General features: G+C 39.1%; 1 protein-coding gene across 2 annotated transcripts in view; it reads right to left on the bottom strand.

Annotated features, from left to right (window-relative positions):
• LOC119648694 (DE-cadherin) overlaps positions 1–25,251 on the bottom strand; it is a 51,998-nt gene that overhangs the window by 24,704 nt on the left and 2,043 nt on the right. For both annotated transcript variants that reach the window (XM_038050506.1, XM_038050503.1), the window contains exon 2: positions 159–4,070. In XM_038050506.1, coding sequence (XP_037906434.1) covers positions 186–4,070 — 3,885 coding nt within the window. In that variant the 3' untranslated portion in view covers positions 159–185. The remainder of the gene's footprint in view (positions 1–158; positions 4,071–25,251) is intronic.

The raw sequence follows: 25,251 nt of genomic DNA, 5'->3' as shown, positions 1-25,251 counted from the left end.
GTAACCTAAAATGAATTTCCACTCCAAATTTTAATGGCAATCTCACATGGGATAATAGACAAACACCACCCAAACCCATATTTAGAAATGAAGAAAGGAAGGAAAAAGCATTACGGAAACACGAAACAACATGACTATTGAAATAAATAAATACTCACTTTTAATTACATTCCGTCCGTTCAATATTATATTCTCCATCCTTGATCATCATCAACATTCGAATCTGTATCTGATGGCTCTTCGCCATACATATCAGCTAATTTCCTAAACCTCGGCCCAAAGTTTGATAAATAATCGAAATCGAGATCACCATCGTCCGTGCACGATGCTAAACTAGATAAGCTACCAGTGCTGTTTCCATCTCCTTCATATGCGTAGTGTCGCACATCATCCACAGGATATGCCCCTTGATCCTTATCGCAACTATCTTTCTTGTCGCCCAAGAAACCGCCGATATCAGGCACATCGTTTGGCTCTTTCATGAGCAAATTCGTTTTGTAGGGCTTGTCTTCATAGAGCGGAGGAGCTCGAAGAACATTCAAATCGTAGTCGGTATCCCGTTCGCCCCCTCCTTCATCTTCGTAATTTATTATATTTTCTCGAATATCGTCCGTATCTTTTTCTAACCACCCGCTTTGCTGCCGTTTATGTACAACGAATGCAAGGATCAAAATTATTAGGCAAATGATGCATATCAGAATGGGTATGAGAAAATTTTTGCCTATATTAAATGACACAGCAACGGCCACTGCATTCTGACATCCTGGATCAGCATATTTAGAGAGAGCAGGTCTTCCCAAATTATATGTAAAGCCGTCTATTGTCAGGTTGCGGACGCATCCTGAATAGCCACTGCTTTGGGGGATATATGTCCAATTCAACTGTAAGCCTAACATTTCTAAATTGACCGGTGTACCGCCCAATTGAAGCGGTGAATTGACATTCAAAAACTCGTTGGGGCCTTGCGGCGCTCCTAAGCTCATGCACGTGGACAATTTGCAATTATCCACGGTCATCTCGATAGTCGAGCGCTGCAAAAGAATGTCAATCGCATATGTTTTCCCGGTTGATAATTTGATATATTTGTGTTCTATTCGGACAGCCCCTGTTCCGTAATCCACGGTAAGGACTGGAAATCCTTCGACTAGTTCCAAGGACAAGAAATCACTTAATGGCAAATGCTCATTGTAATTCATTGGGCCGATATACATCACCAACCCGTTCTCCATATTAGGCGATAGCTCCATTGCAATCTTTGTGTTATCACAGGCACTAACTGGAGGATACATCGCATATCCATGACCATAGAATCCGATCGCAACTAATTCGCAATTTGGTCCTGTGAATCCATCAATGCATTCACATGTCTCATCATCATTCGCAGTACCTCCATTCAAGCAGACATTCCGTCTCCGAGGCAAACACACGCATTCCGCTTGCGTAAATGCATTAACTCCCACAAACGACGTAGTATTCGTATAAACTAGTAAAGGCACATTTGATTTATGTAAAATATTTGTACACGAGCTTTCGCATTTGTATTTTTCAATGAGGCATTCATCGATATTAACTATAAGAATTTGTACTCCCAGCTGCCGTTCTAGTTCGTTCTGATTCTGAGCAACCAATCCGTTCAGTTTCTCAGCTTCGTAGTAGGGACTACCATGAGCTGAGAATCGAACATCGAGGATAGACGCATTGTAATTGAAAACGGTGAATACATCGACATTCTCCACTGACGTGTTAAACAATCTCGCTAAAATTCGTTGGAGTCGATCTTTCATGTTGAGCATTCCTGGATCCGCATCTCGAGGTAATTTGATGAAATCTTCACCTGTAACATTGATGAATCGAATAGATCCACTCTTATCAACAGCTTCTTCTGGAATCTCCTTAACAGTTACAGTCACATCCGCCGACACACTATGCTTTGGTATCAAGTTGGATTGTTCAGTCACAATGAAATTGAGGATATATTCACCGGGGGGTGTGCCTTGCAACATTGTTATGTAACCTGTACTTGAATTCAGGCTAAAGTGCTCGCTATATGTTTCAGAATTCCAGACGAAATCTTTATCACCCCAATCCCAGTCGTCCTTGTCATCAACATAAACTCGACCTATTTCAGTATCAGGCGCCTCGCCTTTGTAATTGTACACAAAAATCTTACTGGAGCCATCTTTCATGGGATTGTCATTAACATCACCAATTATCAGATGCAACCAGCTCACATTACTCATCTCAGGAAATCCGCTGTCTGTAATATTAATGGGAATGAAATACTCCTTCTGTTCCTCTCTATCGAATGTTACTATGGCATTAAGGCGACCGGTACTGTCGAGGACAAATTTGGCCTTAATGTCACGTGGTGCATTCTCCGAAATTGAATATGTGAATGGTGGTCCGTTCTGGCTTTCGTCGTAGTCATGGGCTTGTAACTTAATAATCTCACCAGGATCACGATTTTCAGACCAAATAACGGGCATAGATGTTGTTAAGAAGGGTGCATTGTCGTTGATATCACTCAAAGAAATAGTCACATCTGTAACCGACTTGAGGCCATTTCCATTTTCATCGTTAGCAGCTATGAGAATTTGCCAATTTTTATGACCAAAAGGTTCGTCTCTGTCCAATGGTTTTTTCAATCGTAGACAACCGCCCTTATCGATGTCTAGGTAGCTTTGCATTTCAGTCTTGACAACCGAATAATTGAGCTTTTGGTCTGCAGTGCGGTCTTTTATGTCTGGATCGTAGGCTTCGATAATCAAAATGCAATCATCGTATATCTTCTCTTCTTCGATGGTGGTGCTATAATTACTTTTGAAAACAGGAGGATTGTCATTCACATCCTCTATTCTAATTGTTACTGTTGCATGATCTTCGTACATACCGTCATTCGCCTTAATTTTCAAAGTGTACTCAGTTATGGTCTCGTAATCTAAAGGTTTATTTACTGTGATTTTTCCTGTCAAAGGCTCAATCTTGAAAGCTTCACCGACGTTGCCTTCTTCTATGGTATACGCAATCTGAGCTTCGTTATCCTCGTCTATGGCATTGACTTCAATCACTACAGAATTGATGTTCGCATTTTCGGGAAGCTTATCAGCAATATACTCATCTTGCCGGAAATGAGGTTTATGATCGTTCTTATCGGCGATTTGTATACGAAACACTTGGTTTCCACGATTAGGTTCGCCTGTATTATACAAGCTCGATGGCGAGTTATCACTTGCAATCACCTTAACATTGTAGAAGTCACGCTCTTCCCGATCGAATTCCTTCAATGCGGTTATATTTCCCGTTTGAGGATCGATAGCGAAATATTCAGTATTGTCGGCCAACTCAAAATGAATGATGTTGTTGGCTTCCGTTCCATCCATGTCGAAAGCTCTCACTTGCATCACAGGGGTTCCTATAGGTTCATTTTCTGAAATAACACCGCTTTTCCACTCTGTGAAATAGGGAATGTTGTCGTTTACATCTTCCACTTTAATTTTGATTATGTGCTCGGCAACGAGATCGTATGTATTCCTCACACTCATCGTTAGTGTATACTCTGTGATTGCTTCGTAATCTAAAGCTTGGCCCAATGTAATTACTGCCGTGTTTCCAATCTGATTGAACACAAATGTTTTCTTATTATTCGTCTGTTCCGTTCTGCCCGTGACCAATTCGAAAATCACTTCAGGTTTGTCGGGAACATTACTCCTTGCCTCCATCTTCACAATGGGCGTTGAGAAATCACGATAATCTTCTGGCATACTGATTACATCGTTTGGTGGATGTATATTGGTAAATTCTGGGGGTTTTTTATTCGATTCGACTATTCGTATTCGTACTTCGGTTTGTGCATCCTGAGGATAGTCTTGAATGATATTGAAGGCATGAACATTTATCACGTATTGTCGACCCGGTTGTCTATCGATTGTCCGGTTTAAGTAAATGAGACCGTGCTGTTCATCAATTCTAAAATATTCATAATCGCGATCGGGAACAATTCTATAACGGACAATACTATTATCGCCATCGTCGAGATCTGTCGCAGATATTCGCATGACGGTGCTATTGACCTGGAAAGAAGAAAAAGACGCTATAATGACTATTCTATTGAAAACGTTTTGAGTAATTGAATTGATATCGATTAATCAGCTATTTTTATCAATTTCCTACGTAGCAGGCGGCGGTTCATTGTGTGCTAATAGTTCATCTCAATTCATTCGAATTTTTTTTCAAATATTGCAAACAAAATCAAATAAACGCTACTAAATGAAGTCTATTGAGTTAGTCTTTGCGAATACCGTCAAAGGATTCTCCGCTTGGCGTAAAAGGCTACGAGAAGGGTTAGAAATTTGTGGCCTAGCAACCAGTATTGAGCAGCCATCAAAAGTGCCTCTGATGCGAATGAAGTTGTCGCCACGTCTCAAAAGAACGTTACAAAAATTGACTATCTACCAAAACCTACAGGCGGATGAATTAACGTAAGGAGCTGAGAACGCGACGCAATAGAACCCCTTTACCGGGAGAAGAGCAGTCTAGCGGACGCCGAGCAAAAAGGAACGTTTTCAAAAAATTCATCCACTTTTCGATCATTTTCCCCAGCTCCTGAAACCCCAACCCATATACCAATTTGCAGGCCTTTTTCCTCTTTTAAACAAGCGATCACGAATTTCGCTTCTTTTCTTGAAATTCTTAGTGCAAACGAAGACAAGCAGCAAACGAAGCGGGGCACCCCGGTAAAATTCCACCTATTGTGGATGATATTGCAAGCCATCGTAGCAAGGCGATATAAACTACTTCTAAACAAGTAAGTACTTAGGAGTACATTTCGGCTCCAAGTTAACGTGGAAGCATCATATCCAGGAACAATATCAGAAATCCTGCAGATTGCTCTGGTGCTGTAGGAATGCGATAGGTAAGACCTGGGGACTTTCACCCAAACGGATATACTGGATGTATACATCCCTAATAAAACCCATTTTGTATGCATGTATCATCTGGTGACCAAGACTGAACGCAGATTCAGAGACTTGGTTACCTAATATTACTGGAGCAATGAGTACTACGCCGACTGCAGCACTTGAAGCTATCCTAAATTTACCCCCCTTCACTTGGAGGTGAAACGGAAAGCAGTCAACGACGCATATAGGCTCGATACTATTGGGGCGTGGAAAGGCGGCCAATCAAACAGTCATGCGTCTATCTGGAAATTCCTTGAAAAACATCCGGTAGCCCTGATGCCGACCGATCATATGGCTTCCAGATTCGCCTTTGAAAAGACATACACTGTCATAATCACCAAAAGAGAAGAATGGTCAACAAGTGGCCATGAATCTTTTCAGATTACAGACCTAATAATCTTCACCGACGGATTAGTAATTAGAATCAGGCGCAGGGGTATTCTCGGAGAATCCGATTATAGAACTGGCCCGACCCGTCGGAAAAATGACGACCATATTCCAGGCGGAGATATATGCCATTTCATTGGCAGCAGAAGAATGTATGCGATAAAAATGGAGGGATCGCACCATTCGAATCTGTTCCGACAATCGGGCGGCTTTATCAGCACTAAATGGCAACGACATATGAAACTTGGCCGACCGAACGAAACATTCCTAATGTGGGTGCCGGGGCACTCTAACATCGCCGATAATGAGGAGGCTGACAGACTGGCTCGACGGGGGTCTGGATCCACAATGTTGGGGCCGGAATCAGCTCTTGGCATCCGGTCATCTACTGTCAAATCTACTCTGAAGGGTGAAATTGCAAGGATTCACGCAACCGAGAGGAGAAATTTGGACTCTTGTCGACAAGCGAAAATCCTTGTGAAAGAGCCTAGGGCCACTAGAGCGGCATTTTGTTGTCCCTTAAGAAGTGGGACATGAAAACCCTAGTAGGGCTTTTAACGGGACACTGCTCCTTAAACTACCATATGGAAAAAATTGGGGTAGTGGTTTCGGCTATGTGCAGCCAATGTGAGGAGGAGGAGAAGACGGCCCTGCACTTTTTATGCAGCTGCCCGGCATCCTCAGATCTCAGACGAAGATACCTTGGCAAGGTTTTCTTCAACGAAGAATCTGCACATTCTCTGCCTCTGGAGAATGTTCTCACAATCGCCAAAGCCTGCGAACACCGTAGGCAGGAAGCCATTGAATAGGCAATTTACGGGGATAGTACAATAGGCCTAACAATGGCCTGAGTGCTCGGAGCTGCGGCTCCCCCCAGTAAACTAAACTAACTTCTAAACATGTTTTGTGTACTTCTGGTGGAAGGATATTTGTATATTTAGTATGTCAGACTATTCATTTTAGTGTGATACTGTCATTCAAGTTTTAATTGCAGTAAATTTGTACAAAAGAGACAGTTTTCATCTATTTTAACTTTGTTTTCATGTTACAATTTCCACTAATTTTGGTAATATTATGCTCTATACTATAGCCTATATTACTGCATAACTTCATGATTGTAGGATGAACTTAAGGGGCATTTACAGCCGATTTAAAAAAGATAGTAATATACTATTATTAACTTTGTTTAAACAGATATGTAGGAGCTTCCACAGGATAGTGGCAGCTTTGCGTTTTTTTTTTCAAATTTTTCAGTTGCGTAGTTTCTAGAACGTACACTTTTTGTATGTATCATTAAAATTAACCAGTTAGTTATTTTTTGTTGTTGTTTTTGTTAAAACAGAATTTACATTTTTTGTCATCTTAAGAAAAAACAAACATAAATATATATGATCTTTTCTGCACTCGTTCCACTCGCGTGTCGTTTCCGCTCAAGTTATCTACAGATAGAGTAGAGGCAAGTCCCTCGATAACTGCCGCGACCCAACGGGTGCCGCCGTTTTGGCATAGGAACCCGACAGCGTGGTTCTTCCAGCTTGAGGCTTAATTCGGAACGGCACAATGAAGATAAAGAGATAGTCTCCGACGATCTCGAGAACTGCTCTTACAAAAAAAAAAATAGAACAGCGGTTCGTAAAACGCCTGTAACTAAATGAGATGGCTAACCTTAACCACTTACTGACAGAGTTAACGCTAGGTAACCGTGCGCCAAGACTACTGCTGTGTGAAATGAAGCGGTTGGGTAGTGACAAACTCGACACCGATCTGCTTCAGTTTTTATGGCTGCGGAAGCTCCCGGAAAACACACAGACCATCCTGGCGTGTGCGGATTCGGGGTCTCTGGATACGTTAGCCGCCACCGCAGGTTCCACGTGAGGCCGGTAGTTGACGAGTTGTCTAATGGCACATCAAGCCAGGTCGCTCAACTGCAGCAGAAGGGGCAACATTAACAGCTATCGTTTCTGAGTTGACCGAGGGTAGTAGGACTAGATCAAAGTCTAGATCCGCCTCCCGAAATGTCAATCGGGTAGTAGGTCGTCGGGGCATTCGGCAAGTACAGGGGCATGCTGGTACTATCGTAGATTCGCCGAAAAGACTAAGGAATCTACCAGCCCCTGCAATTTCTCACCAACAAAATTTGACTTGCCGGGGGTTTTTGCGACTGCTACCCGAAATGGTGCACCTCGCCTCACAATTTACGATTCCTTGAGCTGGCGCAATTACTTGACCGATACAGACGCTGAAGTCTCGATTCTTTTCGTATCCCGTCATCATAATTTACCACCGCAATCTTTGAAACTGGCAGCAACAAACTCCTAGTCGATCCGCACGTATGGATACAAGTACATAGATTTGAGTCTAGGACTTCATTTCCTTGGCGCTCTATTATCGCGAACATCAGCATTCCCATCTTAGGCGCGGATTTTCTGTGTCAGTATGAATCACTGGCAGATCTAGATAACAGGTCCCTGATTAATCCCACAACTTCCCTTGGGCATTCAGAAAGAATCTTTTCCTGCTCACCCAGCACTCTTTCTATCGTTTTTGAGGACTTTGTCGACCGACGCATTCGCGCACACCTCTTCAAAAATACCGCAACATCACTACCGAGTGTAGTAGTCAACACTAATGGATCCCCGAATTTTTCTAAGGTTCGTCCATTACCATCGCAAAGCTCGCAGTTCCCCGGAAAAAGCAGAATATATACATGATCGCTAAACCCGGCGAATGAAGAACTTGTGGCCACTGCAGACGTTTAAATGCTCAGACGATTCCAGAACGACACTCCATTCAACTCATCCACGAATTTGCGCATTCTATCTCACACTGCCGTATTTTCTCGACTTTGTACTTAGTCAAGGCATACCATCAAATCACTATAGCTCCTGAAGATATTTTGAAACGGCAATAGGCACAACTTCCGGAATCTCCGAGTTAACTAGGATAACTTTTGGGCTGTGCAACGCGCGCAAACTTTTCAGAGATTCCTCCGCTTCTGGTTGGTATATTTGAATGATGTTCTGGTCGCTTGTTCCTTTGAATCCGAGCATTTAGATCACCTCGAGTGGATTTTTCAACGTCTCCTTGAGGCCGATCTAGTTCTTAACGTTGAGAAATGCAAATTCCTACAATCGCAGGTTAGATTCCTCGGCCTCCTGGTTACCACTGAAAGCATCTATCCGAACCCAGTTGAAGTGCAAGAGATTTCGAGTTTCCCACTTCCGAAAACTGCCAGAGGATATACAGGCGTAACGAACCAAGTAACAACTGGTGGATCCTGGCGTTACTGATAGGCCGAACTGATCGGCGGGCTTTAGATATATCTAGCTGCTTAAATATAATGCCGCTAAGCATTAGAAAGAGTTGTGTATTACAAATGTCTGCCTAGTGATGTTATTGTTCCTACCATTTTGTACAAAAACATTTGCTAATCGATCTTTACGTGTGACGTTTCTGTTATCTAAACCCAAATTAGAAAATATTAACCGCAATTTATAACACCCAGAAATAAACTTTTGGTATCAGCAATTTGAATTATACAATTACTTTGCCATGCACTGCAGCAAAAATTCGTCGAAAGACCTTCAGATCATTTCACTAGGTGCAACCGCACAAACGCACTTCTCTCAGATACCACATAGTTCCAGGCTGCTAAGAGCGGATAGAATTAAAGCGAAGTTTTCATAATATTGCTCCCCTAAAATAGAAAATGACTGATTGATAACGTTTTCTGATTTGTGAGCCAGCATCGTATAAATGTCAAAACCGTATTGCTACGGAAACGTCAACGGTCCCTGGGATAGGAACGGTTTCAAAGGCTACCATTGGTTATCTAAACCGGTTTTTGATTAGTTTCTGGAATATATGCACACTCCTCAACAATGGAATCTAGAACCCACCGAATATAGGATTTCTCCAACTTGAGCGACAAATCGCACGATATAAACTGGCCATTCTGCGCCAAACGAAATGAAATGATGGGACTCTGGAGGGTATTCCTTGCGGCACTGTACTTTTCTACTCTAGAAAGCTTGGCAATAGTAGAACAGAATCCTGGTGTCGGGCTGTTTCTGGCGACTATCACACAATTTCTGACAGGGCCTTGACTGCGGAATTTTGAAAAAGAGTTAAAGAGCATCACAAGTGCTCAGTCCACGTACCAAATTAGATTTTCGATATAGGAGTGAAGGCTTCTTTCTATAAGAAACTACAAGCAATTCAAGAGAAGCTTCCTTAAAGTGATATTGTAATCGTGGTTGACAGATATGGTCTTGAAGATCGTAACAACAATGATCCAAAAATTTGCACTTGCGCTCACAGTTGCCTCTGGTGGCAGGGGAATAGACCGCCACCGACACATCAATGCATTAACCACAAAGGTCACGAAGCAGTAAGCTACCTCGTCCTTACCACAAGGATACGCAATAACATTCCGCACACTTCAGTATTCAGTCTTTTCGGTGAGAAACTAGCATCGGCGCTTGGAACAAACTATCGGCACCTTAGCGAAGACCACCAGAAATGTCATCTGCCATTTCGTTTCATGATTGGATGAGTGGACTAAATAATTCTCCAGCATGCGGCGATATATACAGGTTAGCTGGATTTTTTAAGATTTTCCAAAGTTTCAAATTTTCGAAAAATGCCCAAAATTAGTAATTTCCTACAGCGAGGGCATTCATTCAACTGATAAAGAGTAAGGGGCTACTACATGCTGACCGTGGACGTCGCAAAAGAAATATATAATTCATAAAAAGACTGACTTTTCTTTAGCCAATTATGGAATATTACCATCATCAGCCATAATTTTCTGTGAATTCTGAATGAAAATTGCAAAAGTCATCTACAGTTAACTCTTAGAAATGCTTTAATCTGAATCATCATCACCTGCTGTGAGAACTTAGGTACGGATACATCAACAAACTTTCAGAATTCAATATTTGAAGTCGAAACTGTGACTTTCCTATGCATTTCTACTTTTAGAGAGTAAAAACAATGCTTCACTGAATGGAACTATTGGAATCCCAAATTTTAGCGTAAAAACTCAGCGCCATGGCTGGTAAAACAAAAGCAATTCTAACAAATTAGACCAGCTCTTTTGGCAATTCTAACGGAAACCCATCATGAATTCATTCACCTCTTTGTATATAGCGAATGTTATATATTTTACGCAATATTAATAACAGAATGAGTGAATTTTGCGTAAACCCATTTCCAACCAGTTACTGCCCCCCTTTCTTCCACACTGAAGCCAGCTAAGTCTCCAGGTACATAGCAGCCAAAAGTTATTCAAAATCAGATAACAAACTATAAATTACCACGAAAGTATTACCGCCGTCGTGGACGCTGCCGCTGGTTGCTGATTCAAGTTGTAGACGAAATAACGAAACCAGTTCATGAGGTTAATGCCATGCCAAGCTACTTCGTACATATTACAGCAATAAAATTTATATACGAACAAATGAGGAATATTCTATGTGCTTCAAGCTTAGAGCTAGTTTCCACATTTGAATTTAAAATTAAATCCAATTGAAAACCACCTTTTCTATTATTTTTGTACTTAGCAAATGGGAATATATCTATTTATGTTAAATTGAGTAAATTGAGTTACAAATGAGTTACACGAGAAATTAGAAACGAATTTGTACGGCTGCATTCATTTCTGAAAAAGAATTTCGACAACGTAAAACATCCACGAAAAAAACTTTGAAAAACACATATCGGACTATCGCAATAGTCAAAGACCAACCAGTAATCGCAAATCAAAAGTAGTCCTGATATGTCGATTAATAGATACCACACCTGGTGCAGCTTGGATTTTACATGATTCCAATTTTATTTGAAAAATGAAAGTCATGGAAGCAAAATTCGAACGGAATTGTGAATAATTCAAAACTCAAGCAGCATGACTGATACCTTACAAGCCCACGCTCTATCTGTGAAGGTTTTCTCCTGCTTCTGAGCATTCCAAAAATTTCTTGGTTTTATTTGCAATAAATTAGAAAATCTGACCTTCTGCACAAGCTAGCACTAAATTTCGCAGATTTTAGTGAGGTACGTTCTCTCAGAGAGAATGCAAGCATTAAGAGAAAAGTAATTGTAAATTGGTTAACCACCCTTATCTTTGGCACTCTTCTTGCAATAAGTAGATAACTGCTAAGTAACAAGATAAGCTCTCTCAACGACAAAATCCCGCCCGCTGCGACTTGATAAGATAAATTTTTAATTGAACATTATGAGAATAATGCCGAAAATTTTAATCACGTACTTTTACAAATACAATATCGACTTACGTCCCTTCACCCAATTTATGAATCATCTTCTGGATCTTTCACAATAATTCCCCGCCTTCACCCCTGAGTCAGAATAATACTGATAATTGAATCACATCTTAAGATACAAAGTGAGTCTTGAAATATGTGATTAATAGTTGTTTATTATTCAGTTGCTACACGCTACACCTACGCTTTTGTATATCAATTAAATTCAATGTTAATGGGGACAACAAGTATCCCAAGTTCTACTTACGTGTCACGACGAAGCGCATGCAGAAGTATGACAAATAAGTAGTTATTAGCATAAGCAACAATTGCAACTCAATGTCAAGTTGTTGTTTTGAAGTTACTTCTTTTTAATGTTTTGTGTCCCCATCCATGCAAAAGGGGGGTGTAAATTTTTTTTTCATCAAATATAGTCATGTGGGGTGTCAAATTAAAGGTTAGTACTTTTCGAAGCCGGTCTTAGTTCCGACATTTGTTGGAAAGGTGGGGAGTGCGGCGGGTTCAAAATGATCATTTTTTTAACGAACCCATTCTCAGAAACTACCTAACCGAAAAATCGGAAAAAAAATCGGAGGGCTGCCACTATATGGTGCCTAGGCTCCGAAATACCCTCCATACCGATACCTGTTCAAATAAAGTTAATAATAGTACATTACTAAAATTTTTAGTAATTGGCAGGAAAACCCCCCCTTAAGTTCACCTTAGAATCACGAAATTTTGCAATAATGTAGGTTACATCATAGAGCATGATCCTACCATAACATTTTGTGAAAATCGAACTATTACCAACAAAGTTATAATAGGTCAAAACTGTCGCTTCAGTACAAATTCATTCATTTCATATATTACGTGCTATGTGTCTATATAAAAGAAATACACAAAACCTTTCATACCTGAAGCGTCTAGCTTCCGGTTTCCCGACTTGTTTTCCTGTAAATAGACACCTGTTTTCCTGTAAAATTTTTGACGTCCCAATACCAACGAACGGACCTAAATTAGAGATCTGCCAAAACTCATTCTCCCCCATAATGACATAGACTCCCTTGAATAATTTTCATATCGAACATATAACTTGTCACTTGCTTACCGCAAAAACCAATTTTGACCTGTGATGTGTATTTCATTGGCATGGTGAGTTGTATTCAAATTCAGTCCACTGTTGAACAACTTGTTATCTCGGGCAGCTTTCTTGTAAGAAACTAGGGTAACATTACTTTCATATCGAAGTGGCTTAGGGCGCTGGATTTTGTCCCGTGTGACAATGTCCATGACAAAAGCAAAGAAGTGATGAGAGAACGGTTCCTTAGTGATGATATAAGGAAGCGTTTTTCCACCCGTTGGCACTTTCGGTCACGCTGCTCCCAGGGCAGAGGTGAGGCAGCGTCTGATGAGTTACCTCTGCCCTCAACGAAACCGTCAGTCATTTTTTGATTTTTTAATTTTGAATGCTTGGGTGCTATGCCCCAAAGTATAGATCCATGGACTATAAAACGTGGGAGTAAGTTGCTCTCCATTTGGTCCGGTCCACCATCATGTGGATGTGGACTTAGGATCCCGCATATCCTAAACAACTTTCACATACAAGCAATTAAATCCAACACCCGAGCTCCTCTGGCACTTGGTATTGCCACAAAGCACAGGGTCAAACGCCTTTTCTGGACCTAAGAACGCTATGCAGAGAGGGCGATGCTTATCACGATACTACAGTAATCTAAAAAGTGGCGGAAATGCAACTGTCAAAAGTGTGCTGAAAAACCTTCTTGGTATGGAATAACAATCGAACCGACAAGAATTTAACCACTGTGCTGGTCTGCGTTTCTTTTCCTATATTGGAAGGATTGTGCTTTTTTGCCAATCAGATGATCTTCTGCCCTTAATAACTTCGTTGACGAACTCACTGAGCCAGAGTGTTGGTTTACTGCTTTGTCTGGTTTCATTCGTTTGTTTGTCTCTTTCACTTTTGTGACATGGAATTGCCACGAAAATCGACACTGCTTGTGGAAACTAAGGATGAGCAAATTCTTCAGTTGGAAATCTGCTCGAATTATTCCTGCCATCATCGGCCAGTCGCGGCTCCTTGGCCTGAAAGCAAAGTATAATAGTGTTTGCGTTGGTGGTGGCGTTTAACAAATCGACGAAGATTTTTCTTCGGGTCCTGAGTCTCCGGTTTATCATAAAGATAGACGTGATATTTTTAGGGAGCTACTTGGGTAACAGCGATCGCTCTTCCCAAATTGCATTCTTATGAATTTGAAAATTGGACAGCATTTTATCGATGAGAAATAGAGTCGTTTTTTCACAGAGATTTATTTGGACTTCTCCTGCCAGCCTTCATCACGTCTGTATAATGCTGGAATTAAAACTACGCCAGAACACTTAACCGAACAAAACCAAACCGCGGATTGGTGAAGGTTCAAAAATTCACTAAAAACATATAATAATGCAATCAGTGAAGCAACTGCAGATAATTTCAAGAAATTCTGTGTAAGTACTGAACACAAACTTATTAGTCAGGAACAGAATAATGTGGTCTGCTTCTTTGAAAAGAAAAGATGGGACATTCATCTAGAATAAGAAGAGTAAGATGTCTCTGTTCTTCCAAACTTATTTCCGGGGGTACTATCTTTCCATGGAATGCAATAATATGCTGTTAGCATCTCGCTAACTAAAAGAAGAAGGAATAAAGGAGTTGGAAGCTAAAACAGTGTTGGCCGAAAAATGGAAACCTTCATACCACTAAAATCACTCGAAGCTGATAACCTCTTCCCATCATGTGCAATTTGTCCTTGTTCCGAAACCGTATAACAACGGGCCGTTACCCCTGAAATCTTTCCAATCAATTTGCCTGACATTCTCCATACTTGAACCAGTAGAAAATGTCCTCTTATTCAAAACAGAAAAACCAACTGAAACTACCATGTACAATGCAATAGATATAAAAAATGTAGCTCTGGGTGCGCTTCTGAAGATCAATTGACAACACATTATATGTGAAAATGCAAATCAGGAAAACCCTAGCCTTCTGAAAGGGTAAAATGTTAGAATAAATCCGGAGGTTATCCACAGGGTGGGGTGCTACAACCACTTATAGAGGGTATCATAATAGACCAGCTTTTAAAAAAGCTAATACTGAAAACAAATGGGGAAACCGGAGGCTGGACGCTTCAGGTATGAAAGGTTTTATGTATTTCTTTTATAAAAATATTTGAGTGGTCATTTGTCCAATTAATACCTAGCACGTAATATATAATATGCATATATATATTATGTGAGAATATCCACTTTCGTGTAATACACTCTTCAATTTGCACGGAAGCGAAAACTTTGACCTATTATAACTTTGTTAATAATAGTGCGATTTCCTACAAAATTCGTAGGATCACCTTTTAAGTTGTGTTGCATTTCGTGCTTCTAAGATAAACTTTAGGGGGGTTTAACAGCCAATTACTAAAAAATTGTAGTAATATACTATTAACTTATCGGTATAGAGGGTATTTCGGAGCCTTGGCACCATATAGTGGCAGCCTGCTGATGTTTATCAGATGTTTTGGTTGGGCAGTTTCTGAGAATCACTCACTTTCGACCCCCAGCACTCTCCAGCCTTCCCACAAATGTCAAAACTAAGACCAGCTTAGAAAAATACTAAAAAAATACTAACCAAGATCTTTCATTTGATATATTTGGTGGAAAAAATGTACACCCCCCTTTTGCGAGTATAAAGCCCCCTTAGATTCGACGAGTCCCATCCCACATTCTAAACGTAGCAGAATGCTTACCTGCTTAGTGTTCACTGCATAAATCACTTATAAATTGAATCCTTGATTAGTTAAAAAAAACCATTGAATAATGAATACTAGATAATTATCCTTACAAAATCAAACAACTTAGTTCCGATTAAAAAGCGTTGGTCAATAAAAATATGGATTTCTAAGATACTGCGCACAGGATACCTTTTTCTCATTCGATAATTGTAGGATTGCCGCAAAAGTATCGGCAATGGGGAAATACTGGACGCAAAAACGGATTGTGGTAGTCTAGATTAACTTCACCAAGCCATGGTTGAGTACTCCACCACTTGTCCTTTCAAGCTCGTTTTAAAATAGCGACTGATTTAAGAGAATTGTTGACTTCGTTTTAAAATTTACCAATTTCTGTGCGTTCTGCATGGAGGCGATTATAAGAAAGCACACTTCATGATCGTAGACCTATTTTCGAGTGGGATTGAGTGTTCTCTCCTACAATTTGCCCGCGAGCATGTTCCTTGAGCGAGGACCATTAGGGTTGACTCATTTTTTCCGAAGAGTATAAATTCAAGTTATATGGTTGTGGTTGCTTCAGCAGGGTATGACGTGGGAAGTTTTCTTTGTAGACTCTAGCAGAACTGAGAATAGTTATAAACCGATTCTGGGAGAAAGTATTTTTCCTTCGATTATTGATATGATTGCTGAATTATGAAAAACTAATTTTCGAACACGATAAGGTCCCAAACGCATACTGCGACAATGGTAAGGAATATATTTTCTAGAGAATAGATTAATAACGCGTCTTTATCGGTTTTCCATTTATTTTCCTCGTTCTTTTGCCAGCAGACAGAAACCGGCCTCATATTTTCAGATTGAGAAATGTGTGGGAATTCATGTTACAAAATTTTAGAAGCAACAAGCAAATAATAAATAAGGAAAAGTGGACTAGCAGATCATAAATAGAAAATAATTTCCACTGTGGGTTTTTTTTTGCCGATAGTGTATAACCGAGTCGGCAACTACCTATCATCCAAATTAGTCAATACAAAGTTATTTTTTTTTCTATTTTCTTACGATAGATTCATTCATTTACCAACCCAAATAAAGCTCTAGATCCCAGTGATATGATTCGATAGAGTACATAATCCGTTTCCACTAGAAAAAAGAACGTTCAACCAGTACTCTCTCTTATAATTGCTACGCAAGCGATCATATCTACCGATTCACATAAAATCAATAAATAGGTTATTTGCCGAAAAGCCTATCTCCAACCAAGAGAAAATTATCAGTTTCTAGTTTCAATCAACACATTAACCTGTGACATAGTACATCCACAACTCCACGATCGTTTGGAATATTAATCAGGCTATTATCTGGGAAAATCATGAACAATGTAAGTTCATGGGATCGTTTCATTGAAAATAAAAAAGTCAATGACACCAATTAAAGTGTTGAATACACATGCATTAACGAGGCAGAAGCCACTTCAATTCGAAAACTATTGATAATTCGAGTCATTATCACTTCACACTATTTGACAGATGGTGTTTGAAAGAAAAAGAACTGATAAAGCGTCAAAATGGACAGTATAGTGCAGATGAACAGAAAAGTAAAGAAAATATATTTACAGAGAAGGACCTGCAATAAAAAAATCAAAATTCTCAAAGTTGACAGACCTTCAGCTTCGAAATAACTCATAACTTCAGTCACTAATGCGCTCTTTATAAACCCAGTAGAGATCCGGGAAATTATAATTTGCTGAGCAAACAAATACCTCATTTTTTTTCTTTTCACGATAAATTTATTTCATTGGACAAAATTTGATTAGACTAAAATGCACGTCTCCTAGTGATTGGTTAAAAAATCACACTCTCGAATAACAAGATAAATACTCAGTAAAAATAGAAACAAGGCAGTACCAGCACAAAAAAAATCGGCTTTTTTATAAAACTACGGTCGATGAAACGGATCTCATGAATCTCGACCAATCTTTTCGGCATGTGTTGTAAATCGTAGCGTATTAATGAGTAAAATTTTTTTTCCTTCGGAGAGGAACACTTCAAAGATGCATCATAAGGTGGAAAATCCCCACTCCCCTTCATTTACGAGATGTTTATTGGACCAGCCGCTTCAGAATAAATCTCGTGTGACAGACGGACAGGCAGACGTTGAACCGATTTTAGTAAGGTTTTGTTTCACACAAAACTTTAAAAATTAACTTGAAGACACCCTGGGAAAATTAAACTCTGCACCCAAAACGACCAAACAACTCGGTTTCCTACGATCTAACTGTCATTAGCAATCATAGGTTCACTAAAATTGGCTGTTCATAGAAAATCAACCCATTCTAGACAGTCACAAATGACTTTAACCAATGTTTCGTCCACAAAGTGGAACCACACCACACCATATTAAGCAGAATACCGTCCCTCATCTCCACTCTACAAGTGTATGATCAGGAGCTCAGCCACATTTTAGAAGCTTGAAGATGAACGATTAGAAAGAAATGCTGAATGAAAAAAACAGATTAGGCTCAATAAAAGACAAGAATGACCTCTATAAAAAGGCGAGCTTTTTCAGATATCGTCTACATTATGCGATATGTGCTATATAGGATAAAAAGGACTCGTGAATGCGAGATTGGACGAACATCTTAGTGAGGCAGAGGTAGCATTTAAGAAGGGGAAGGAAAATTACCAGATAAAATCAACAATAGCAAAGCACATCCTGGAAAAATGACACAACGTCTTCAAAAACGAAATAGTAGAAATTAACGATTAAAGATTAATTCGACTCAGAGGTTTGCATTGAAATTTTCATAAATTTTCAGTCCCATAATAAACGTCAACTTCCTGTGTTAATATGAACTGGTGATTGATCTGCAGAATAGGCCTCTGATAGATCCCGCGACCATATTGAAATTGGCAAAAGAAGATTTCATAATACTCTTTCCGTTATTTTTTAGGATGTTACTGGTATGAAAACTCGCCCTCTTTGTTAATATAGAACATAGTGAAGCACGGTGTTCAGCACCACATCAACACTACCGGTCTCTAGTTCTTTCTGAAGTGCGTCCTTTGGCACCTAATTATGAAAAATGAATTTTGTTTTTTACTCCGACAGTGTTTGTCGTTCATTTAGTAGTTGCTGTAATTATCTTTAACTTTTCTCTTTGTCCACAAATAAAATGGACAGAGAAGAGAAACTAATGCAGAATAAAGGCCGCTACCCCCGCTGACAGACTATTCAATAGTTTAAACCTTAAATCTGACTAAGGCCCATCACAAAATCCTGAAGCTGCCCGCGACATTCCAAAAAGAGAAATTTACACACCTCCCACATGTTTCACTGTTTGGTCACTTTCTTTTTAGAGTTCGAATGTTTACAGCATTTAGAGTGTCTCAACTACATCCTAGTTCTAGCATAATTCTCTATTTCGAATAAAAATTCGTCAAACCCACGTGAGATTTTTAGGCAATTTAATGACCCCTGCAGGCATTAAGCCGGTTTCAAACAGGTTGCAAGCAATTGCATTGAATTTAAGAAAGTGAATTTAAGAACTTTTTATCGAAGGCTACATATCGTCGTGTAGTTTTAAATGTATACTTGATAAGACTGAAGATCCTTCTCGATAAATTTACTACGAAGATGTCTGCGTTGCGTGTGCAATACGAAGCGATCCAACAGGTAATGCCAGTAGAAGTGGAGCAATCTATCAGGCCGTAGAAAGTCTGAACAAATAAAATTAAGAGGCAATACAATCAGATTTACGCCTCATCTGCTCTTCATCGGTTTCGAGAAGGCTTTCGACAGCGTGGTCTAAGCAGCAACATATTATCCGTATACGCTGACCTGATACTCTTTCGAACGCACAAATCAATTACTCGTAAGCGATCTGATCGGAAGGTGGGATTGGCAGTGGATAGGTCACACATTGCATTGCTGGCTACGACATGAAGTGCAATCTCCCAACCTGGCGCTTAGCACAGACCAGTAGAGAAGTGCGGCCGTCTCGGGAAGACCCGGAGAAAGCGCACCGACCGAGTATGATAGCGTGTAGATGTGGATCACGCGCTAGAACCCCCGAAGGGGTGAATATATATAAGACAATCACGTGAAAATATGAGACAATCACGGCAGAAAAGAGACACACTTGGGGCCAGATTGGTGTCACCAAAGCAATGGCTGTCGAAGCGGAACTTATCGTCGTCAAAGCTTTTGAAAAAACTCAGATAAAAAAGTGTCCGACAAAAATCAGCAGGAAAACAGACTATGTTTGACAGTGCCAACTCATTAATACAGAGGCAGTGAACCAAAGTCCCTAAGTTCCATTGTTAAGAGACACAATCTTGTCAGGACTATAAAAAAGAAGAAAACCTAACACCTTAAGAGGAAAGGTCATTGGTTAAAAATGCAATTAGCAGAAAACTCAGATTGAACCTTTGCCATAACCAAGGAGCAAGGATATAGAGCATTGGCTACAAAATCATGTAACGAGCAACACAGGAAACATTAGCGAACTTAAAAAAATCCCTACACTATAGTAGTTTGGTAGTAGTGGATTGACATTTTACAAAACCAAGTTACTTTCCTGTGCTCGTCGAATTACAGTAGTAGAAATAATAATAGAAACAAATAAATTTTATTCAGCAGAACGTTAAAGAGAAAGGGTAGCGACTAAAGGAAGAAATCAAGGTCAAATTAGTTCACTGACATCAGATCGAAGATATTATAAATAATTATGGGCAAAAGACATAACAATCACTGAAGCTTTCAACTAAATTACTTCTACAAGCTTAAATGCTCTATCAAAATACTTTTTTGCATTAGACTGGAAACGTCTGCATTAAGATCTCTACTCAGAATTCTCCCCAAAACTATCTCAATAATATCACAAGCAGGATATCAACAAGTACCATTTTCTATTTTTTCAAATTATTATATTAGTTTAATTTGAATACGATATCGAAATTACATCACTTAAGTGATTCGTTTTCAATTGCAAATAAATCAATTGAGTGAGATTTTAAACGACATCCATTGTCAGGCCTATCCTATTTTCGCACTGTTTCAATTATTACTTGATGATCATCGAAAGGTTCAGGGCAGTTCAAATCTACTACTGCTAAGTAAAACAAACTAGTAGATTACTAAAAATACAGAAGAACAGTATATCAGCTCAATCCAGTTGAATGCTAGAACGTTGGCATAGACTACTTTTCCTTCTGAACATGAGTCCTTCCTTTTTCTGCGGCTAGGACTCAAACAGTTCATCGTAAAAAGTAGGTCTCCAATTTAAGACCGCCTAGCGATTTGCTCATTGACAGCAAGAAGTCGTTGGATTCGTCCGAGTTAGTGCATTGTCTAACATTTAGTGAATGGAACAATAAACCAAGCTTTTGATAGCGTTTTTACTTTCAGGGAATTGAAGGCCTACTTACAAGTATTGTCAAGCAGCCACTATATGAAAATCAGAACCACAGGCAATAATTACAAATTAGGTTTATTTTATTTATTTATTATTCCTTCCATTGTCTATTGTTGTTCTGCGTGCAAGAAATGCAAATTGTAACTAGCAAAAGGCATCACGAACTCTCATTTGATGGAGTCAAAAGTGCGAGTCATAATTCTGAAGGTCAACCAGAACAAAACATTTAATTGATATTGCAGAGTGTTCCTAGTTTCTATTAAACTCAATTTGTCAAACAAATTGGTACTTTCTCAAAAATGTAATCAGTCAAAATCTGTCAAAAATTTGAAAACAGGTTTCAATCCCCCGAAATATCCTCTACTCTTTTTGCGATTTTATGCGATATTAAAGTAATATTGAAGAAGCCATTTCAGAATACACGCTCAAAATGGCTCGGCGTCAATTTTTCAAGGGATGGTTACCATTTTCAAAAAAATATCCCGGAAATCTTAACCATGTATTCGAATATTGTAGCCAAAGTGAAGTAGATGTCGATGAAACATCTTTAAAGGCATCTATTAAGAGTGTTATTTTTAATATAAACAAAAGAAAGATTTTGTTATCCGAAAACTCGTCATTGTTCGATAAACCCAATTTTACGTTTATTACTTCTAGGACTGCAGTGAATCCACATTTGTCTCAACATCCCGGCCGTTCAGGAAAAAAATGAGAAAATAAAAAGATTAAAATTGGCAAATTACTGACAGTCAATGCCGAAAAACTGAACCATGCAGCCTTCCACCTGATAGGATAGAAAATTAAGTTTATGATCTTTGAATTTGAATTATTTCCCTTTTAGCATACCAATTACCTCAAAAAATGATAATGAGGAGTAAATCCGACAGAAAAATGGTTGATTTGAAGAAGGAATAAATTTATAAAGAATTTAATGAATAAGAGCACGCGGGAGCACAATGCTGACCACATTACCTCCTACAGTGTTCTTTACTATTCCATTACGGTTTTGAATGAAGTGCTCTAACACACTCCAAGGCCCTGATCCAATTGGATAGTCGTGCCAACGATTATTATTATAAATTTGTAGAACTGAACCTTGACCAGTAAAACAATAACAGCAAAAGTGATGTTATTATGGCGGGACATTTCAGACGAGACGTCTGTTTTTCGTCAAACCTTATCCTTAATCAATCAAGGTCAAGGATACTCGGAATAAATACTTTCAAGGAGTTAAGAAGCGTCACACAGATATCAACATAAATCTATTAATCATGCTTGTGGTTTCTTCAGACCCAATCATAGCTCGTTTACTGGTACAACAGCCGAGAAAGAATATACTAGAGAGGAAATTTCGGGTACTTCAGATAATGACTAAATAAGCCTGACAAAACTTGGAATTTTCCTGTTCAGTATTTGCTTTCTGCGCCCATTAATTTTCTCTATTTCTATTATAATTTTTATAACTACTTTTAATTAGCTTGTTAAGTGGAACGTGATCTTATAAAGTACGAATTGCAACAAGGGAAAAATGCTTCGGAACGGTGTAGACCTATGTTGAAGGTAAAGTTTGTGATAGGAAATGCAGGAGATGGTCCCAAAAAGGAGGGGATTTTGATCTTTCGGATAAACCACGCTCCAGGCGAACGTGTTTCATTGACGGCGATGTTTTAAAGACACTGTTAGAGGAAAATTCTTCTCTGACAACATTGGAGATAGCCAAACTGACCATTTCAGACCATATCCGGAGACTATTGGTGTGGAAATATTTGAAATGGGTGCCACGTGAATCAAATGAGAAAAATTTAAATGTTCGAGTCATCAGATGCATATTTCTCCTTGCATGGTAAAAAATCGAACCTTTCTTGGAGCGGATCATAACTAGGGATGAAAAATGGATTACATACGGAAACATCCTAAGGAGAAAGACATTATGTCACTCCGCAGAACCTGCCCCCTCCACCTCTATATCGAACTTAAGCTTGAATAAGAAAATTTTGTGTGTATGGTGGGTTGAGGGCCGATAAATTACGACCCAGAAGTTAAATACACTGCGCTCCAAGAAAAAAAGTTCAATAGAAAAAACATCTTATTGCTTCATGATAATGCCAGATCGCATGCTGCTTTAGGAACTCTTCGGAAACTAGCAGAACTAGCTGGGAAATTCGACAGCATCCACCATATTCTACGGACTTAGCACCACCCAATTACTACTTGTTCATGCCTTACAAAATGTTTTACAGGACAAAAAATTCACAAATGAAGATGATGTCAGACAAGCACTGATCCAATTTTTCGCTTCCAAGGATAAAACATTTTTGAAAAATAGGATATACAAATTGCCATCACGCTGGCAAGAAGTTATAAGTAATGATAACAAGTCGGGAAACCGGAAGCTACAGTGAGCGCAATTTCTATATACGCAGTTACATTATTTTTCTTCTTTTTCTTAGAAAATTGCTAGAATGCAAAGATTGTCTGAAACAATTGAAGGGAATATAAGTTCCTTGGTTGTGCTTGGTGGGGTTGAGAATTCGTTATGACAGCGGCATTTAGTTCAGCTGAAAAATGTTGTATGGAATTTTGTTTCTGGTCGAAAGCAATCATTTGCAAGTGCGCAATTTCTATAAACGCAGGTAACTAAAGCGTTTTAATTAAAAGGTGTGACGTCAAATTTTGTAGTGTGCTACGTAAAACAGTGTTCCTCTTTAACGTTTTTAACTTAGATTGTAGAGATGCCTCGTGAAAAAGTGTCAACCGAAGAAGAAAAAGCCAACTTGGCAGAATGGAAGATTCGGGCCGCACAATGAGAGCGATGTTGATGGAAATTAGCAGGAATTTCTTTAGATTAAAGGGAAAATACGGCACAAAAAAGCATCTGTGTGGAGATAAAAAAATCGAGAAAAGGGAAATCGTCCTGACTAAGGAGGAAGCTACTAGAAATAAACTTTGGTTTATTCCAGATCATCCCGAAATTGCTTATTCCTATTCAAAAGAGACGGGGGCAACAGATTTTCCATACTGATAGCAGCATTAACTATAAAAAACTTATTAAAGTATCTCATTTCACACCGAAACCGACAGGTTTAGCGCATTTTTGGCGCGATCTAAAAAAATGGAGCTCTGAGTTTCTGAGAATGGGTCCGTTAAAGAAATGATCACTTTCAACCCCCCGCACTCCCACCTTGCCAACAAATGTCGAAACTAATAACGGCTTCGAAAAGTACTAACCAAGACCTTTAATTTAATACCCCACATGACTATATTTGATGAAAAAAAAATGTACACCCCTCTTTTGCATGTATGGCGACCCCCTCGCCCCCTAAATTCGATATAAAAGGATGTATCTCACTATATGCGTGAGCGTTCACAGTTCCCACCTTTCTACAAAATTTGGTGTCAATCGCTACAATCGTCTCCGAGAAAAATGCGTATGACGGACAAACAGACAGTAAACCGATTTAATAAGGTCTTATGTTTACTTTGAATTTTGATTCTAATTTTCTTCAAAACATGATTTGCGACCATTCATATGGCATATTTTCGTAATCAACAAGAAATTTTCTATAACATAGACTAATAAAATAGTTTTAGTCGTCTACTAATTCGGTCTTATTGCTCAATATGCACTGATGTTCACATAGGAAAATACTTCTTCATTCTCAGTACGAACGGCAAAAAGTATCATTCACCCTGGACGACCTCAACGTCAAACACCATTATTCGTACCATGCAGCTGGATAAATTGGATTATTACTTCTCTAATTAGATGAACTTGAAGAAGGGTTGGGGAAAAACCGATCACCATCCGATCACCGAAGTTAAGCATTGCTGGAGGCGTTGAGTACTTAGATGGAGAACAGCTTGGAAGCACTGACTTTTTGTAAAACAGATACCGATATTTGAAAATACACAAATGTGCACGGAATAAAATGATAAATATTATATATCCAACTGCGATCTCCTGTATATATAATAAATAATACTCAACTATCGTGGTGAACGAAAAACACTAAGTCAAAAGGACTATTTCCCTCCAGAAGAACTTTTGTAACGTGCCAATAGAGTAAGAACAATTCCTTCTGAATAAATCATTTTTAAGCAATATGCGAGCAAACAATAGATACATCAAAATTTCAGATGCTGAAAGTAACAAAGTAGGTGAGATAATGCGGTATTGAGAGAAGAGTTTCAAAATCCCGTAATTTCAGCAAAAAATCCAAGCCATAAAGATCGTGCCGTTTAATGCGCTTACACTTCTTTTACACCAGTAAGAGTTATTAATGATCAGAAGGGAAAATACCGTTCAACCCATTGCTGATTTTTGATTTGTATCTCGAAAACGTGGTAGCCTGAATTTATTTTCATCCGCAGCAGAGATGTTCAGTTTACTTCACCTGGAAACTTTTTGTTAGTCAAATGTCATGTATGCATCGGAAATTCCAAAAAATAAGGTC

Source organism: Hermetia illucens, chromosome 1 (genome assembly GCF_905115235.1).
Source record: "Hermetia illucens chromosome 1, iHerIll2.2.curated.20191125, whole genome shotgun sequence".
Taxonomy (NCBI): Eukaryota; Metazoa; Arthropoda; class Insecta; order Diptera; family Stratiomyidae; genus Hermetia; species Hermetia illucens.
Note: the sequence above shows the minus strand (reverse complement) of the source record. Positions and strands in the feature narration are given on the sequence as shown.